Source organism: Scyliorhinus torazame, chromosome 4 (assembly GCF_047496885.1).
Source record: "Scyliorhinus torazame isolate Kashiwa2021f chromosome 4, sScyTor2.1, whole genome shotgun sequence".
NCBI classification, from domain to species: Eukaryota; Metazoa; Chordata; class Chondrichthyes; order Carcharhiniformes; family Scyliorhinidae; genus Scyliorhinus; species Scyliorhinus torazame.
The window spans coordinates 354,425,597-354,443,476 of NC_092710.1; the positions used below are offsets into that span (position 1 = coordinate 354,425,597).

Below are 17,880 nucleotides of genomic sequence, written 5' to 3' on the forward strand. Positions count from 1 at the left end.
CCCCCACCTTTCTGTACTATCCCCAAATAATCTATTAATCTCGTTCTCAAATATGCTCAGTGTCTGAGAATTCACAACCCTCTGGTGTCAAGGATTCCCAAGAATAACAACCCTTTGACTGAAGGAACTTCGCCTCATGTCAGAAAATTCCCATTAAATAGACTTGTACAAACAACATTCCAGTCCTGACAAAGAGCAGCCTGTGCCAGAGTTATTGAACACAATCAAACCCAGCAGTTCCTCAAAGTTTTTGAGCAAATAATTTAGGCATAAAACTCGATGCAGTGTGAAGGGCACACTAAAGATGGTTCTGGTTGTTGGTGGCCAATTATCTCAGTCCCAGAATGAGTTCCTCAGGGTAATGTTCTCAGGATGAGGCATCTTCAGCAGCTTTATCAATGCCGTCGCACGCATGCACTGAAGTCAGAGCTTATTGCAATGTTCAGTACCATTTGCAACTCCTCAGATACTGAAGAAGTCCGTGCCAATCTGGACACATTAAGCCTTGGACTGTTGAGTGGCAAGAAACATTCATAGCACCAGTATCAAGCAATCACCATCTCCAACAGGAGACATTCAATAGCAATGTATTGTTGATTGCCCATCAATCAACATTCTGGGGGAGGTAGCATCACTCTTAACTAGAAACGTAACATAAATCCTGTGACCACATAAACAGGCCAGAAACTGAGTATTCGGTGGTGAGGGACACACTTCTGGACTCCCCAAGACTCCCCATCATCTACAAGGTGCAATCAGTTTTGATGGAATTATCTCTACTCGAGATCCATGCAGACAAAAAGCAGCGCACTTGACCAGCACAAAATCGACCACTGTAAACATTTAACTCCTTTACCAATGGCACACCATGGCACAAGATGCCCTGCAGCAAATCACCAGGGCTTCTTTGACAGCACCGTCCAAATCTGTGCCCTCCACCTGTAAGTCCCCCTCCAAACCTGACGTGGAAATATATTGCTGTTCCTTCATAGTCGCTGGGTCAAAATCCTTGATAACTAACAGCACTGTGGGAGTACCTTCAGCACATGCAGTGATCAAAGAACAATACAACACAGGTACAGGCCCTTTGGCCCTCCAAGCCTGTACCGGTCATGATACCACCCTTGGCCAAAACCCTCAGCACTTCCTCGTGCCATATCTCTCTATACCCATCCTATCCATTTATTTGTCGAGATGCCTTTTGAACGCCATTAATGTATCTGCTTCCACAACCTCCCCTGGCAGCCCGTTCCAGGCACTCACTACCCTCTGTGTAAAAAAACCTGCCTCGCACATCTCCTCTAAGTTTTGCCCCACGGACCTTAAAGCTATGCCCCCTGGTGACTGACCCCTCCACACTGGGAAAGAGTACCTACCCTATCCACTCTATCCATGCCCCTCAATCTTGTAGACCTCTGTCAGGCTACCCCACAACCTCCGTTGTTTTAATGAAAACAGTCTGAGTCTAGTCAGCCTCTCCACATAGCTAACACCCTCCAGACCAGGCAACATCCTGGTAAACCTCCTCTGCACCCTCTCCAAAGCCGCCACATCCTTCTGGTAGTGTGGTGACCAGAATTATGCGCAATATTCCAAGTGTGGCTGTACCAAGGTTCTATACAACTGTGGCATGACTTGCCAGTTTTTATACTCGGTGCCCCGTCCAATGAAGGCAAGCATTCCAAATGCTTTCTTGAATACCTTGTCCACTTGTGTTGCCACTTCCAAAGATCTGTGGACCTGCACCTCTAGATCTCTGACTTTCTATATTCCTAAGAGTTTTGCCTTTTATGGTATATTTCCCCTCTATGTTAGACCTACCAAAATGCATTACCTCTCATTTGTCTGAGGATACAGGAGGACATAGATAGGTTGCAGACTTGGGCAGAGAAATGGCAAATGGACACATGTCCGATGTTGATTTTACCTCCCAACAGCCGCACCCAATCCAAATGCTTTATGTTAATCAAAGACTCTCACTTCACCTCAAGGTCAGGAGTGGGGATGTTCGCTGATGATTGCAGTGGTCACTACCATTCTCCACTCCTCAGATTCTAAATGTTTATCCCTGCAAGCCCTGGAAAACATCCAATCTTGGGCACACAAGAGCAAGTAACATTTGCAAGTAAGTGCCATCAACATGAGTTTAATCATGTCCCCGTATGGTTTGCTGGGGTTCAACAATTATTATGCTGCTGTTCACCGCTGAGCAGAAACTTATACAGACCAAGTTGCAGCAAATAGCCCTCCTCTTGAATCCTCAAATTCTCTCCACCAACTATGAGGCACAAGTCAGGAGTGTGATGGAATGCTTTTTGTTTATTTGAATACCGCGGCCACGATTCTAGCCTCCCCGATCATGGGCCCACAGTTCTATCCTCCCCATTCCCAGGTTCTACCCCCGCCCCCCCCGATCCACAATCCCTGATCCTGGTCCATCGTTCTATTATCCCGATTCCTAGTTCCACCCTCCCCAATCCCGGGTTCACAGTTCCACCCTCCCCGATTTGTGGGCCAACATGCTACCCTCCCATAAACATGTGATGCTTTGAAAAGTGTAACACCAGATTTGTACACTGGGTGCCCGACTTTCCATATACAGATTCATTTGACTGGAATGCATTTTGAAAACATATGATGGATAATTTTCTCTTTTTAGCAGACACATGTAATATGGATTGCCTCAACAAAGATCAATGTTCTGAATTGAATTTCCCCATAGTCTCTGATACCAGTAACTTTGTTCAGACACAACCAATAATAATCTACAGTGAACTATTCTTTTACATTTATTAGCTATACAAATCAGAACACCACTTACCTGCCCAGAATTTCTAGAAGTTCTGCAATCCCATTGTGGTGTTCGGTTTCATATATAAACCTAATAAAGTGAGTAAAAATTGAAGTTTTAACAACAATCAACATCACAGGATGGGAGGTGGCCATTGGCAGCTTTAAAATAGCTGTTCAATTAATCCCACTCCCCTGGTCTTTCTGTTGCCTTGCAAATTTCTCCTTTACAAATACACACCTTGTAAATGCACACTAAATTACCAAACATTTTCCACTTCCTTCAGGATTTTATATTTTATTTAAAATGTCAAAGACATAGTCATACTCATGCTGAAAATCATTTGGTTAATTGGCAGAAAACCACCCATTGTAAGACAAAACAAGAAACTATGAATGCTGCAAATCAAATGGAGATGAAGTGTTGGAAATGCACTGAACAGCCAGCATCTAAGCCTCAAATAAGTAATTTAGGAGAAGCCTACTAGGGCAAAAAACAAGTTTTCCAACGTTCAAGAGGAGTTACTGTTTACGGGAGAAAACGAAAAGCCTCAAAATTTAGTGTGGCCAATGGAACATGAAGCTTTAACAGGCAACACATTCCTTCAACACTCCTCTTTCTCGCCTCAAGGTGGCGCTCTCGGACTCCCCATCAGTACTTAGCTCAGCTTGATCCTGTCCATATTCACATCGCAGAAAGAGTGAAGTAAAATCATGAGGGGCATAGACAGAGTGGATAGTCAGGGACATTTCCCCAGGGTAGAGGGGTCAATTACAAGGGGGCATAGGTTTAAGGTGCAAGGGGCAAGGTTTAGAGATGTATGAGGTAATTGTTTTTTTACACAGAGGGTAGTGGGTGCGTGGAACTCGCTGCCGGAGGAAGTGATGGAAGCAGGGACGATAGTGACGTTGAAGGGGCATCTTGACAAATACATGAATAGGATGGGAATAGAGGGATACGGACCCCGGAAGTGTAGAAGATTTTAGTTTAGACGGGCAGCATTGTTGGCGCTGGCTTGGAGGGCTGAAGGGCCTGTTCCTGTGCTGTACTTTTCTTTGGTAAAACTGAAAATGTTCACAAGGTCTGGCAACACCCGTGCGGATTTGTTTTTTATTTATTCTTTCATAGGATGCGGGCTTCACTGACAAGGTCAGCATTTATGGCCCACCCTAATTGCTCTCAAGCAGCCTTCTTGAACCACTGCAGGCCATGTGGTGTGGGTACACCCACAGTGTTGTCAGAGAGGCAGTTCCTGGATTTTGACCCAGCGACAGTGAAGAAACAGTGATTATTTCCAAGTCAGGATGTTGTGTGACTTGGAGGGGAAACTCCAGGTAGGTGATGGGTCTTCCCATGCATCTGTCCTTCTAGCTGGGAGAGGCTGTGGGCTTGGAAGGTGCTGCCAAAGGAGACTTGATGAGTTGCTGTAGTGCATCTTGTAGATGGCACACATGGCTGCCATTGTGCATTGGTGGTGGAGGGACTGAATGTCGAAGGCGGTGAATGGGATTTCAATCAAGTGAACTGCTCTGTTCTGGATGGTGTAGAGCTTCTTGAATATTGTTGGCGATGCTTTGGTCCAGGCAACTGAAGAGCATTGCATTACAACATCCTCATTACTGTGATTAAAGTAAGAAATTGCCTTATTTTATATATTTTTTCCCCAGTAATGTTATTAAAACCTGGGTTAAGATGCAGACAGACAATATGTCTGCTAAACCTGCGATTAAGGGGTCTTAAAAGTGAGGTAATCATTGATTTGTCAGGTGAAGTGTTCTGCGAATGGAATATTGTTTACAATTAAAGGACAACTGGTGTGTAAATAATTTATATGGGGTATTGTGTTTGGTCCTGGCTAAACAGATCATGGGACATCTTGCGGGAGGAGACAGAAGAATATATTATGCTTTGGGTACAGATAGAACAAAGAGCAAAGAAAATTACAGCACAGAAACAGGCCCTTCAGCCCTCCAAGCCTGCACCAACCATGCTGCCTGTCGGAACTAAAACCCTCTCCCCTTCCGGGAACCATATCGCTCTATTCCCATCCTATTCATGTACTGTCAAGACGCCCCTTAAAAGTCACTATGATGATGTAATTAAGGGGAGGAGTCATGTTTGTCTGAAAAGTTAGTTCTTCCTAGGATTTTAATCTGAACGGAAACGCTTCAGATTTGGTCCTGAGAGGTTGGCTCTCCAAAGATACGGCACAGCCAGAAAGTGGAAACCTAGTTGTTAACTTTATTCATGAGTAATATTTGGATTATATAGATTTGCTTAACTGGAATAGAGAGGTAGGTTTCAAAAATAAATAAAAGTTACTCCTTTAACTTAAGAACTGTTGTAACTATTAACCGTCAAGTTATTTCTCTGTTGTTAATGTGGTTAATTCTTTGTTTAAATTAAAGTTGGTTCTAACATAAAAGATACCTACGGGTCAGTGTCATCCCACCTGTGGTGCAGTAACATTTCCTCACAATTTTACAAATTGGAAACAGTTGGGTTCTCATCCGGGACCCTAACATTACACCATTACATGGTGGACAGGCTTTGGGGAGTGCAGTGGTGAGTTACTCGCTGCAGAATACATAGTCTCTAAGCTGCTCTTAGAGCCACAGCATTCATATGGCTGGTCCAGTTCAGTTTCCGATCAATGCTAACCCCCAGGATGTTGATAATTTAAAATGATGCAAACATACTGAAACAATTCCATGCTGAATGTTAATGTTAAACAAAGGAGGTGAAGCGATGGAACATTTATTTTAAGCAGATTAGATTGCAACTGAAGTTGGCATTTCATTAATGGGAGAAAGCAACTAGATGAATAAGCTGCAGCACCATTAGTACATTGCACAACAACCTACAGACATTAAGCTCTGAATCAGTATAATCTAATACCCATAGGATAGAAGAAGCACGTGGGAAACGGTCAACCGAGCGCATTAACCCAACACTGGTCCACTGTTTCTGATGCCACTAATAGGCTGGAAAGTGGTCGGTGAAACGTGAAAGATTGTCACCTGTAGATTGTTGGAAACAATGAGGCCAGGAACAGGCCATGCAGCCCACTGTGCTGGTTCTTTGAAAGAGCCAATTAATTAGTTCCACTCCCCTGTTCTTTCTCCCTGGAAAAGTTTCTATTCAAGTATTTATCCCATTCCCACCTGAGAATTATTATTGTGCCTGCTTCCACTACCTTGTCAGGCAATGTATTCAGAACTCAACATGTTTCCTTCAAGGACCCAGCTAGACATGCCAACTTTGGTTCGAAAAAGTAAAAAATCATGGCATTCTACAAGTGTAAAATATACTCAAAACTACTTTCCACAACAATCCCTCTTTGCTCCTCTCCAGCGAATGAAAGGACACAATTACCTGTAAAAGATATTATTGATCTGTCTCCGGATGTATGCCCTCAATCCCAGGAATTTGCCATAGATTCTATGAAGAATAGTCTTGAGAAAATCTCTCTCCCTTGGATCCTCACTATCAAACAATTCCAACAGCTATGAGAAGGAACAAACACATACAAAATTTGCTGTGATTGCTTGACATGTACTCTTTTACATAATATGTGTGTGTGCTCCAACAGCATTAGCCTGTATTTCAAGGGTAATGTATTGTGCCATTTTACAAAGTGTCAGTTCCACCAATATTTCCATTCATAATACATTCTATTTCACAATTTTTAGCCACTTGCTAGTAATCTAAATTAAAATAAAAGATTTGAGAAATGACTCTATAATTTCAATACAAAACCAAAAGTGAGTAGAAACTGCATTTTTACACAGGACAGCGCTGGGCAACAAAACAACAAAGTTTTTCTTCAGGTTGTAAATATTCAAAGGGCCAAAGTTGAAACAGAAACTTGCGCAGTGACAGTGTCAGACTACGCACATTGTCTTGGACCACAGCATATTAACAGAACATTTTGCACCAATTATGTAGAACAAATCCTTTTTGAGGCTGTGGGGCAGTATGGTGGCACAGTGGGTTAGCCCTGCTGCCTCACGGCACCGAGGTCCCAGGTTCGATCCTGGCTCTTCGACGATCCTCGACCCAGGCGAGATCGGCCTGTACGATCCACATTGCAGTGGGTCCTTATCCCGCTTTAGGATCAAAGAAATTGTCGCTTCCGACATTGTCGGACGTAGGGTCCCCTCCTCTCTTGCCTCATTAAAGGTCCTCACTAGTAGCGGGGCCAACAGGTCTACGTACTTCCTGTAGAACTCCACCGGGAACCCGTCCGGTCTCGGGGCCTTCCCCGCCTGCATACTCCCCAAACCCTTGCTCAGCTCCTCCAACCCGATTGGTGCCCCCAGACCAGCCACCTCTTGCTTCTCCACCCTTGGGAATCTCAGCTGGTCTAGGAATCGTCTCATACCCTCTTCCCCCGTTGGGGGCTGGGATCTGTACAGCTCTTCATAGAAGGCCTTAAATACCTCGTTTATTTTCGTGTGCCGTGTGGAGTTTGCACATTCTCCCCGTGTTTGCGTGGGTTTCGCCCCCACAACCCAAAGATGTGCAGGCTAGGTGGATTGGCCACGCTAAATTGCCCCTTAATTGGAAAAAATGAATTGGGTACTCTAAATTTATTTGTAAAAATTTTTTTTTGAGGCTTCACCGACAGGGAGTGTGTCCTGCGATGGGCGAAGGAGTGGAGCAGTAGGTGGGAGAATGCCGAAATCTGCATCTATCAGGACTGGAGTGCAGAGCTGGCCAAGAAGCGGGCAGGGTTCAACCGGGCCAAGGCGGTTCTCCACGGAAAGGGGGTGAACAAAGAACAAAGAAATGTACAGCACAGGAACAGGCCCTTCGGCCCTCCAAGCCCGTGCCGACCATGCTGCCCGACTAAACTACAATCTTCTACACTTCCTGGGTCCGTATCCCTCTATTCCCATCCTATTCATGTATTTGTCAAGATGCCCCTTAAATGTCACTATCATCCCTGCTTCCACCACCTCCTCCGGTAGCGAGTTCCAGGCACCTACTACCCTCTGTGTAAAAAAAACATGCCTCGTACATCTACTCTAAACCTTGCCCCTCTCACCTTAAACCTATGCCCCCTAGCAATTGACCCCTCTACCCTGGGGAAAAGCCTCTGACTATCCACTCTGTCTATGCCCCTCATAATTTTGTAGACCTCTATCAGGTCGCCCCTCAACCTCCGTCGTTCCAGTGAGAACAAACTCAGTTTATTCAACCGCTCCTCATAGCTAATGCCCTCCATACCAGGCAACATTCTGGTAAATCTCTTCTGCACCCTCTCTAAAGCCTCCACATCCTTCTGGTAGTGTGGCGACCAGAATTGAACACTGTACTCCAAGTGTGGCCTAACTAAGGTTCTATACAGCTCAACATGACTTGCCAATTCTTATACTCAATGCCCCGGCCAATGAAGGCAAGCATGCCGTATGCCTTCTTGACTACCTTCTCCACCTATGTTGCCCCTTTCAGTGACCTGTGGACCTGTACTCCTAGATCTCTCTGACTTTCAATACTCTTGACGGTTCTACCATTCACTGTATATTCCCTACCTGCATTAGACCTTCCAAAATGCATTACCTCACATTTGTCCGGATTAAACTCCATCTGCCATCTCTCCGCCCAAGTCTCCAAACAATCTAAATCCTGCTGTATCCTCTGACAGTCCTCATCGCTATCCGCAATTCCACCAACCTTTTTGTCGTCTGCAAACTTACCAATCAGACCAGTTACATTTTCCTCCAAATCATTTATGTATACTACAAACAGCAAAGGTCCCAGCACTGATCCCTGCGGAACACCACTGGTCACAGCCCTCCAATTAGAAAAGCATCCTTCCATTGCTACTCTCTGCCTTCTATGACCTAGCCAGTTCTGTATCCACCTTGCCAGCTCACCCCTGATCCCGTGTGACTTCACCTTTTGTACTAGTCTACCATGGGGCACCTTGTCAAAGGCCTTACTGAAGTCCATATAGACAACATCCACTGCCCTACCTGCATCAATCATCTTTGTGACCTCCTCGAAAAACTCTATCAAGTTAGTGAGACACGACCTCCCCTTCACAAAACCATGCTACCTCTCACTAATACGTCCATTTGCTTCCAAATGGGAGTAGATCCTGTCTCGAAGAATTCTCTCCAGTAATTTCCCTACCACTGAAGTAAGGCTCACCGGCCTGTAGTTCCCTGGATTATCCTTGCTACCCTCCGTAAACAGAGGAACAACATTGGCTATTCTCCAGTCCTCCGGGACATCACCTGAAGACAGTGAGGATCCAAAGATTTCTGTCAAGGCCTCAGAAATTTCCTCTCCAGCCTCCTTCAGTATTCTGGGGTAGATCCCATCAGGCCCTGGGGACTTATCAACCTTAATATTTTTTAAGACGCCCGACACCTCGTCTTTTTGGATCTCAATGTGACCCAGGCTATCTACACACCCTTCTCCAGACTCAACATCTACCAATTCCTTCTCTTTGGTGAATACTGATGCAAAGTATTCATTTAGTACCTCGCCCATTTCCTCTGGCTCCACACAGGAACCCTTGCCTATCCTTCAGTGGGCCAACCCTTTCCCTGGCTACCCTCTTGCTTTTTATGTACGTGTAAAAAGCCTTGGGATTTTCCTTAACTCTATTTGCCAATGACTTTTCTAGCCCTCCTGACTCCTTGCTTAAGTTCCTTCCTGCTTTCCTTATATTCCACACAGGCTTCATCTGTTCCCAGCCTTTTAGCCCTGACAAATGCCTCCTTTTTCTTTTTGACGGGGCCTACAATATCTCTCGTTATCCAAGGTTCCCGAAAATTGCCGTATTTATCCTTCTTTCTCACTGGAACATGCCGGTCCTGAATTCCTTTCAACTGACACTTGAAAGCCTCCCACATGGCAGATGTTGATTTGCCCTCAAACATCCGCCCCCAATCTAGGTTCTTCAGTTCCCGCCTAATATTATTATAATTAGCCTTCCCCCAATTTAGCACATTCATCCGAGGACCACTCTTATCCTTGTCCACCAGCACTTTAAAACTTACTGAATTGTGGTCACTGTTCCTGAAATGGTCCCTTACTGGTACCTCTTTTTAAAAAAAATATATATTTATTAAAGTTTTTAACACAATTTTTCTCCCTTACAAACAATAAACCCCGCCCCGTAACAAAAAAAAAAGAAACGAGAAATCGGGCGGAGCAAGATATATACATGGCAAAATAGTATATTTACATAGCTTTGTACACTGGCTCTCTCCCGTACGTGCCATGTTTCCCCGACTCTTCATGTTATCTCTTGCTCATCCACCCCCCCCAGGCAGCCCCCCCCCCCAGATTGCTGCTGCCTGTAGAACCCCTGCGCAGACCCTCTCAAGGAGAACTTAATCCTCTTCAACTTTATGAACCCAGCCATATCATTTGTCGAGGCCTCCACGCTGGGGGGCTTCGCCTCCTTCCACATTAGCAAGATCCTTTGCCGGGCTACTAGGGACGCAAAGGCCAGAATGCCGGCCTCTTTCGCCTCCTGCACTCCCGGTTCATTCACTACTCCGAATATTGCTAGCCCCCAGCTTGACTTTCACCACCCGAGATATTGCTCCCGCCACTCCTCTCCAGAACCCCTCCAGTGCCGGGCATGACCAAAACATATGGACATGGTTCGCCGGGCTCCCTGAGCACCTTCCACATCTGTCCTCTGCCCCAAAGAACTTACTCAACCTCGCCCCCGTCAAGTGAGCTCTGTGGACCACCTTAAATTGTATCAGGCTGAGCCTGGCACACGAGGAGGAGGAATTAACCCTACCCAGGGCATCAGCCCACAGACCTGCCTCGATCTCCTCCCCCAGTTCCTCCTCCCATTTACCCTTCAACTCTTCTACCAGCGCTTCTCCCTCTTCTTTCATCTCCTGGTGTATTGCCGACACCTTGCCCTCTCCGACCCATGCACTCGAGATCACCCTGTCTTGAATTTCTTGTGCCGGGAGCAACGGGAATTCCCTCACCTGTCGCCTCACAAAAGCCCTCACCTGCATCTATCTAAAGGCATTTCCCAGGGGTAGCTCAAACTTCTCCTCCAGTGCCCCTAGGCTCGCAAACGTTCCGTCAATGAACAGGTCCCCCATTCTTCTGATCCCCGCCCGATGCCAGCTCTGGAACCCCCCCGTCCATCTTCCCCGGGACAAACCGATGGTTACCCCTGATCGGGGACCACACCGATGCTCCCATTGCACCCCTGTGCCGTCTCCACTGGCCCCAGATCCTTAGCGTTGCCGCCACCACAGGGCTCGTGGTATACTTTGTCGGCGAGAGCGGCAGCGGTGCCGTCACCAACGTCCCCAGGCTCGTTCCTTTGCAGGACGCCATCTCCATCCTCTTCCATGCCGCCCCTTCTCCCTCCATAACCCACTTGCGGATCATCGACACATTTGCTGCCCAGTAGTAGCTCCCCAGGTTTGGCAGCGCCAACCCTCCTCGGTCCCTACTGCGTTCCAGGAACCCTCTCCTTCCCCTCGGGGTCTTATTCGCCCACACAAACCCCATAATACTCCTGCCTACTCTCTTAAAAAAGGCCTTAGTGATCACGACGGGAAGGCACTGAAACACAAACAAAAACCTCGGAAGGACCACCATTTTGACCGATTGCACTCGACCCGCCAGCGAGAGCGGTAGCATGTCCCATCTTTTAAAATCCTCCTCCATTTGCTCCACCAACCTCGTCAGATTCAGTTTATGTAGGGCCCCCCAACTCCTGGCTATCTGGATCCCCAGATACCGAAAGCTCCCCTCCGCCCTCCTCAGCAGTAGGTCCCCTATCCCTCTTTCTTGGTCCCCCGCCTGTAATACAAAGAGCTCACTCTTCCCTACATTGAGCTTATAGCCCGAAAACTCCCCAAACTCCCTTAAGAGTCTGCATGACCTCCACCATCCCCTCCATTGGATCCACCACGTACAGCAACAGGTCATCCGCATATAGCGACACCCGATGCTCTTCTCCCCCTCGGACCACCCCCCTCCATTTATTAGACTCCCTCAATGACATGGCCAATGGTTCGATCGCCAATGCGAACAGGGGGGACAGGGGGCACCCCTGCTTCGTCCCTCGGTACAGCCGAAAGTACTCCGACCTCCGCCGGTTCGTCACTACACTCGCCACCGGGGCTCTGTAAAGGAGCTTAACCCAACTGATAAACCCTCCCCCGAACCCAAACCTACGCAGCACCTCCCAGAGATACTCCCACTCTACTCGGTCAAAGGCCTTCTCCGCGTCCATAGCTGCCACCATCTCCGCTTCTCCCTCCACCGATGGCATCATTATCACGTTTAAGCGCCGCCGCACATTGGTGTTTAGCTGCCTACCCTTTACAAATCCTGTCTGGTCCTCGTGAATCACCCCCGGGACACAGTCCTCGATCCTCGTGGCCAGAACTTTTACCAGCAACTTTGCATCCACATTGAGGAGCGAGATCGGCCTGTACGATCCACATTGCAGTGGGTCCTTGTCCCGCTTTAGGATCAAAGAAATTGTCGCTTCCGACATTGTCGGACGTAGGGTCCCCTCCTCTCTTGCCTCATTAAAGGTCCTCACTAGTAGCGGGGCCAACAGGTCTACGTACTTCCTGTAGAACTCCACCGGGAACCCGTCCGGTCTCGGGGCCTTCCCCGCCTGCATACTCCCCAAACCCTTGCTCAGCTCCTCCAACCCGATTGGTGCCCCCAGACCAGCCACCTCTTGCTCCTCCACCCTTGGGAATCTCAGCTGGTCTAGGAATCGTCTCATACCCTCTTCCCCCGTTGGGGGCTGGGATCTGTACAGCTCTTCATAGAAGGCCTTAAATACCTCGTTTATTTTCGTCGCACTCCGAACCGTGGCTCCCCTTCCATCTTTGACTCCCCCTATTTCCCATCCTTTTACGGAGCTGGTGTGCCAGCATCCGACTAGCCTTTTCCCCATACTAATAGGTCGCCCCCCTGCGCTTTCCTCCACTGTGTCGCCGCCTTCCCTGTGGTCAACAGGTCAAACTCCGCCTGAAGCCGTCGTCTTTCCCCAAGTAATCTTTCCTCCGGGGCTTCTGCATATCTCCTGTCCACTCTCAAAATCTCCCCCACTAACCTCTCCCTTTCCATGCCCTCTGTCTTCTCCCTATGAGCCCTAATGGAGATTAGCTCTCCCCTGACCACTGCCTTCAACGCTTCCCATACCACCCCTACCCACACCTCCCCGTTGTCGTTGGCCTCCAAGTACCTTTCGATACACCCCCTCAATTTCCCACACATCACCTCGTCCGCCAGCAGTCCCACATCCAGCCGCCACAGCGGGCGTTGGTCCCTCTCCTCTCCCAGCTCCAGTTCCACCCAGTGCGGGGCATGGTCCGAAACGGCTATGGCCGAATACGCCGTCCCCTCCACCCTCGGGATGAGCGCCCTGCCCAGAACAAAAAAATCTTCCGGGAGTAGGCTTTGTGTACATGGGAGAAGAAAGAAAATTCCCTGGCCTGCGGCCTTGCAAACCGCCATGGGTCCACTCCCCCCATCTGATCCATAAACCCCCTAAGTACCTTGGCCGCCGCCGGCTTCTTTCCAGTCCTTGATTTGGAGCGGTCCAGTGCTGGGTCCAACACTGTATTGAAGTCCCCTCCCATTATCAGGCCTCCTTTCTCCAGGTCCGGAATGCGCCCCAACATGCGCTTCATGAATCCTGCATCATCCCAGTTCGGGGCGGATACGTTTACCAACATCACCCACGTCCCCTGCAGCCTACCGCTCACCATTACATATCGCCCTCCATTGTCCACCTCAATAGTCTTGGCCTCAAATGACACCCGCTTTCCTACTAATATTGCCACCCCTCTATTCTTCGCGTCCAGTCCCGAGTGGAATACCTGCCCTACCCATCCCTTTCTTAACCTGACCTGGTCCGCCACCTTCAGGTGAGTCTCTTGGAGCATGACCACGTCCGCCTTCAGTCCCTTTATGTGCGTGAACACTCGAGCCCTCTTCACCGGCCCATTCAGCCCCCTCACGTTCCACGTTATCAGCCGGATTGGAGGGGCTCTCACCCTCACTCCCCCAGCCGACTAGCCATCTCCTTTTCTGGGCCAGTCCCGTGTCCATGCCTCCCTCACCCTCCAGTCTCCCAGACGGGGGACCCCCGTCCCAACCACCTCTTCTATGTCCCATTCCCTTTCGGCCAGTGCAGCAGAAACCCTTCCCCACCCCCCCCTTCCCTCCCCCCCGCTAGACCCCCGTCTAGCTTTTTTGCTCCCCCATGTCACTCCTGTAAGTCAGCTGACACCTGCTGACCCCGGCTACCCCCGCTATCCCATTGACCTCTCCGCGTGGGAGTTCCCCCTCCCACCTTTCTTCCCGCGCGCGGGAAAAACAAAACCCCCCGCTTTCCAAAGTCCGCTCAGCCCCCTCTGGCGCAGCTCCTATCTCTCCTGTCTCTCTCCCCCAGCCCTTGTAAAATTTCCTGCGCGTGATTGTGATTGACCCCCTATATACAACAACCGTCACACATCAAACCTCAAATATCCCCCCCACCCTCACAAACCCTCAGTTAGAATCCAACTTTTCGCTTTGTATAAATGTCCACGCCTCTTCAGGCATTTCAAAGTAGTAGTGTTGGCCCTTGTATGTGACCCACAGTCGCGCCGGCTGCAGCATTCCGAATTTCACTTCTTTCCGGTACAACGCCGCTTTGGCCCGGTTGAAACCTGCTCTCCTCTTTGCAACCTCCGTGCTCCAGTCCGGGTATATTCGGATATCTGCATTGTCCCACTTACTGCTCCGCTCCTTCTTGGCCCATTTCAGGATCCACTCTCTGTCCGTGAACCGGTGGAACCTCACCACCATCGCTCTTGGCGGCTCATTTGCCCGGGGCCTCCTCGCCAGCACCCGATGTGCCCCATCCAACTCCAGCGGCCTCGAAGGGGCCCCCTTGCCCATCATCGCCCCGACCATCGTGCTCGCGTATGCCCCGGCATCAGCCCCCTCCGCTCCTTCAGGGAGACCCAGGATCCGCAGATTCTTTCTCCTCGACCTGTTCTCCAGGTCTTCGAGTCTTCCTGCCCACCTCCTGTGTAGCGCCTCGTTCTGCTCCACTCTCACCACCAGGCCCGAGATCTCGTCCTCGTTCGGACCAACTCTTTTTTGTATCTCCTGGATCTGAACCTCGTGGGCCTTCTGGGTGATCCCATGTCCTTCGATTGCCGAAAGCATAGGCGCCAACATTTCCTTACGCATCTCCTCGCGATGCTCCTCGAAGCAGTGCTTAATAAACACCTGCAGGACTTCCGGGTGCGGCGATGACCAGCTGAGTCGCACGTTTCGGCAGCTCCCGGTGGAACGGACTTTTGGGCTCTTAATAAGAGCCCCAACGGCAATTTTAACGGCTAAAAGTACTGTGCGGTGAACCAGAAGGGAATCCCCCCTGGATACGGATGGAAAAAGGAGGAGAAAGTGGCCGGATTGCGGTGGATCCTTTAGAGCAGCGGCAAGGAAGGCAAGCAAAAACCAAGATGGCGTCAGAAGGTGGCAGTTTAATATGGGGCCCTGAACAACACGAGTTTTTGAAACGCTGCGTGGAAGAACTCAAAAAGGAAATGAAGAAGGAGCTGTTGGCCCCGATATTACAGGCGATCGAAGGGCTAAAGGAGGAGCAAAAGACCCAGGAGCGGGAGCTTCGGGTCGTGAAGGCAAAGGCTGCCGAGAATGAGGACGACATACAGGGCCTGGTGGTGAAGACGGAGATGCACGAGGCACACCACAAACGATGTGTGGAAAGGCTGGAGGCGCTGGAGAACAACGCGAGGAGGAACAATCTAAGGATTCTTGGTCTTCCTGAAGGTGCGGAGGGAGCGGACGTCGGGGCATATGTGAGCACGATGCTGCACTCGTTAATATGAGCGGAGGCCCCGGCGGGTCCGCTGGAGGTGGAGGGAGCATACCGAGTGATGGCGCGAGGACCGAGAGCAGGAGAAATTCCTAGAGCCATAGTGGTGAGATTCCTCCGTTTTAAGGATAAAGAGATGGTCCTTAGATGGGCAAAGAAAACCCGGAGCAGCAAGTGGGAGAACGCGGTGATCCGCGTATACCAAGACTGGAGTGCGGAGGTGGCGAGAAGGAGGGCGAGCTTTAATCGGGCCAAGGCGGTGCTTCACAAAAAGAAGATAAAATTCGGAATGCTGCAACCGGCAAGACTGTGGGTCACATATCAAGGGAGGCACCACTACTTTGAGACGGCGGATGAGGCGTGGACTTTTATCGTGGAAGAAAACTTGGAATGAGCGGGTTATTAAAAAAAGAACGTTTGAAACAAAGTGGTGGGGCGAGTATGGGGGGCGAAGAGGGGGGTAAAAAGCGGGGAAAGAGGAGTTTTATGTTATTAATCCTGCGATGTGGTAACTTTTCTTTCTTCCACAGGAGGTGGTGGGGGGAGGAAAGGAGGTGGAGGAGATGGGGCGTTGGCCATTGGGGGCGGGGCCAAGGGGGAAGCGCGGGCTCGGTTCCCGCGCTATGATAATCATGGCGGGAATAGGGAAGCAGGAAGCGTCGCACGGTGCGAGCCGAGGTCACGGGGGGAAGTCGAGGTCGGCCAGAGTTTGCTGACTTTTGGGAGCAACATGGGGGGGTGTAACTACGCTAGTGGGGGATCTAGTGGGGTGGGGGTGGGAGGGGGGAATTATTGGGCTGCTGCTGCTGGGGAGAGGGGGGAGCTGGCATGGGATGGGATGGGCGGGGGGGCACCGCCTGGGGGGGACACAGCTGCGTGGGAACTGGGTGAGGAGCTGGAAAAAGGGGATGGCTAATCGACAAGGGGGGGGGGGGTAAAAAGCCCCCCAACCCGGCTGATCACGTGGAACGTGAGAGGGCTGAACGGGCTGATAAAGAGGGCACGGGTACTCGCACACCTGAAGAAACTTAAGGCAGACGTGGTTATGTTACAGGAAACGCACTTGAAACTGATAGACCAGGTGAGACTACGCAAAGGTTGGGTGGGGCAGGTGTTCCATTCCGGGCTAGATGCGAAAAACAGGGGGGTGGCTATATTAGTGGGGAAGCGGGTAATGTTTGAGGCAAAGACTATAGTGGCGGATAGCGGGGGCAGATACGTGATGGTGAGTGGCAAACTACAGGGGAGACGGTGGTTTTGGTAAACGTATATGCCCCGAACTGGGATGATGCCAATTTTATGAGGCGTATGCTAGGACGCATCCCGGACCTAGAGGTGGGAAAGTTGGTAATGGGGGGAGATTTCAATACGGTGTTGGAACCAGGGCTGGACAGGTCGAGGTCCAGGACTGGAAGGAGGCCGGCAGCAACCAAGGTGCTTAAAGATTTTATGGAGCAGATGGGAGGAGTAGACCCGTGGAGATTCAGCAGACCTAGGAGTAAGGAGTTTTCGTTTTTCTCCTATGTCCACAAAGTCTATTCGCGAATAGACTTTTTTGTTTTGGGAAGGGCGTTGATCCCGAAGGTGAGGGGAACGGAGTATACGGCTATAGCCATTTCGGATCACGCTCCACATTGGGTGGACTTGGAGATAGGGGAGGAAACAGAAGGGCGCCCACCCTGGAGAATGGACATGGGACTAATGGCAGATGAGGGTGTGTGTCTAAGGGTGAGGGGGTGCATTGAAAAGTACTTGGAACTCAATGATAATGGGGAGGTCCAAGTGGGAGTGGTCTGGGAGGCGCTGAAGGCAGTGGTTAGAGGGGAGCGGATATCAATAAGGGCATATAAAGGAAAGCAGGAGAGTAGGGAACGGGAGCGGTTGCTGCAAGAACTTCTGAGGGTGGACAGGCAATACGCGAAGGCACCGGAGGAGGGACTGTACAGGGAAAGGCAAAGGCTACACGTAGAATTTGACTTGCTGACAACGGGTACTGCAGAGGCACAGTGGAGGAAGGCACAGGGTGTACAGTACGAACATGGGGAGAAGGCGAGCAGGTTGCTGGCACACCAATTGAGGAAAAGGGGAGCAGCAAGGGAAATAGGGGGAGTGAGGGATGAGGAAGGAGAGATGGAGCGGGGAGCGGAGAGAGTGAATGGAGTGTTCAAGGCATTTTATAAAAAATTATACGAAGCTCAACCCCCGGATGGGAGGGAGAGAATGATGG

At 49.7% G+C, this 17,880-nt stretch overlaps 1 protein-coding gene across 1 annotated transcript in view; it reads right to left on the reverse strand.

The window, feature by feature from the left end:
- ppp2r5d (protein phosphatase 2, regulatory subunit B', delta) overlaps positions 1-17,880 on the reverse strand; it is a 289,898-nt gene that overhangs the window by 65,926 nt on the left and 206,092 nt on the right. Inside the window, exons 7-8 of the mRNA XM_072500311.1 lie at positions 6,167-6,297; positions 2,822-2,881 (exon numbers count right to left, since the gene is read on the reverse strand). Coding sequence (XP_072356412.1) covers positions 2,822-2,881; positions 6,167-6,297 — 191 coding nt within the window. The remainder of the gene's footprint in view (positions 1-2,821; positions 2,882-6,166; positions 6,298-17,880) is intronic.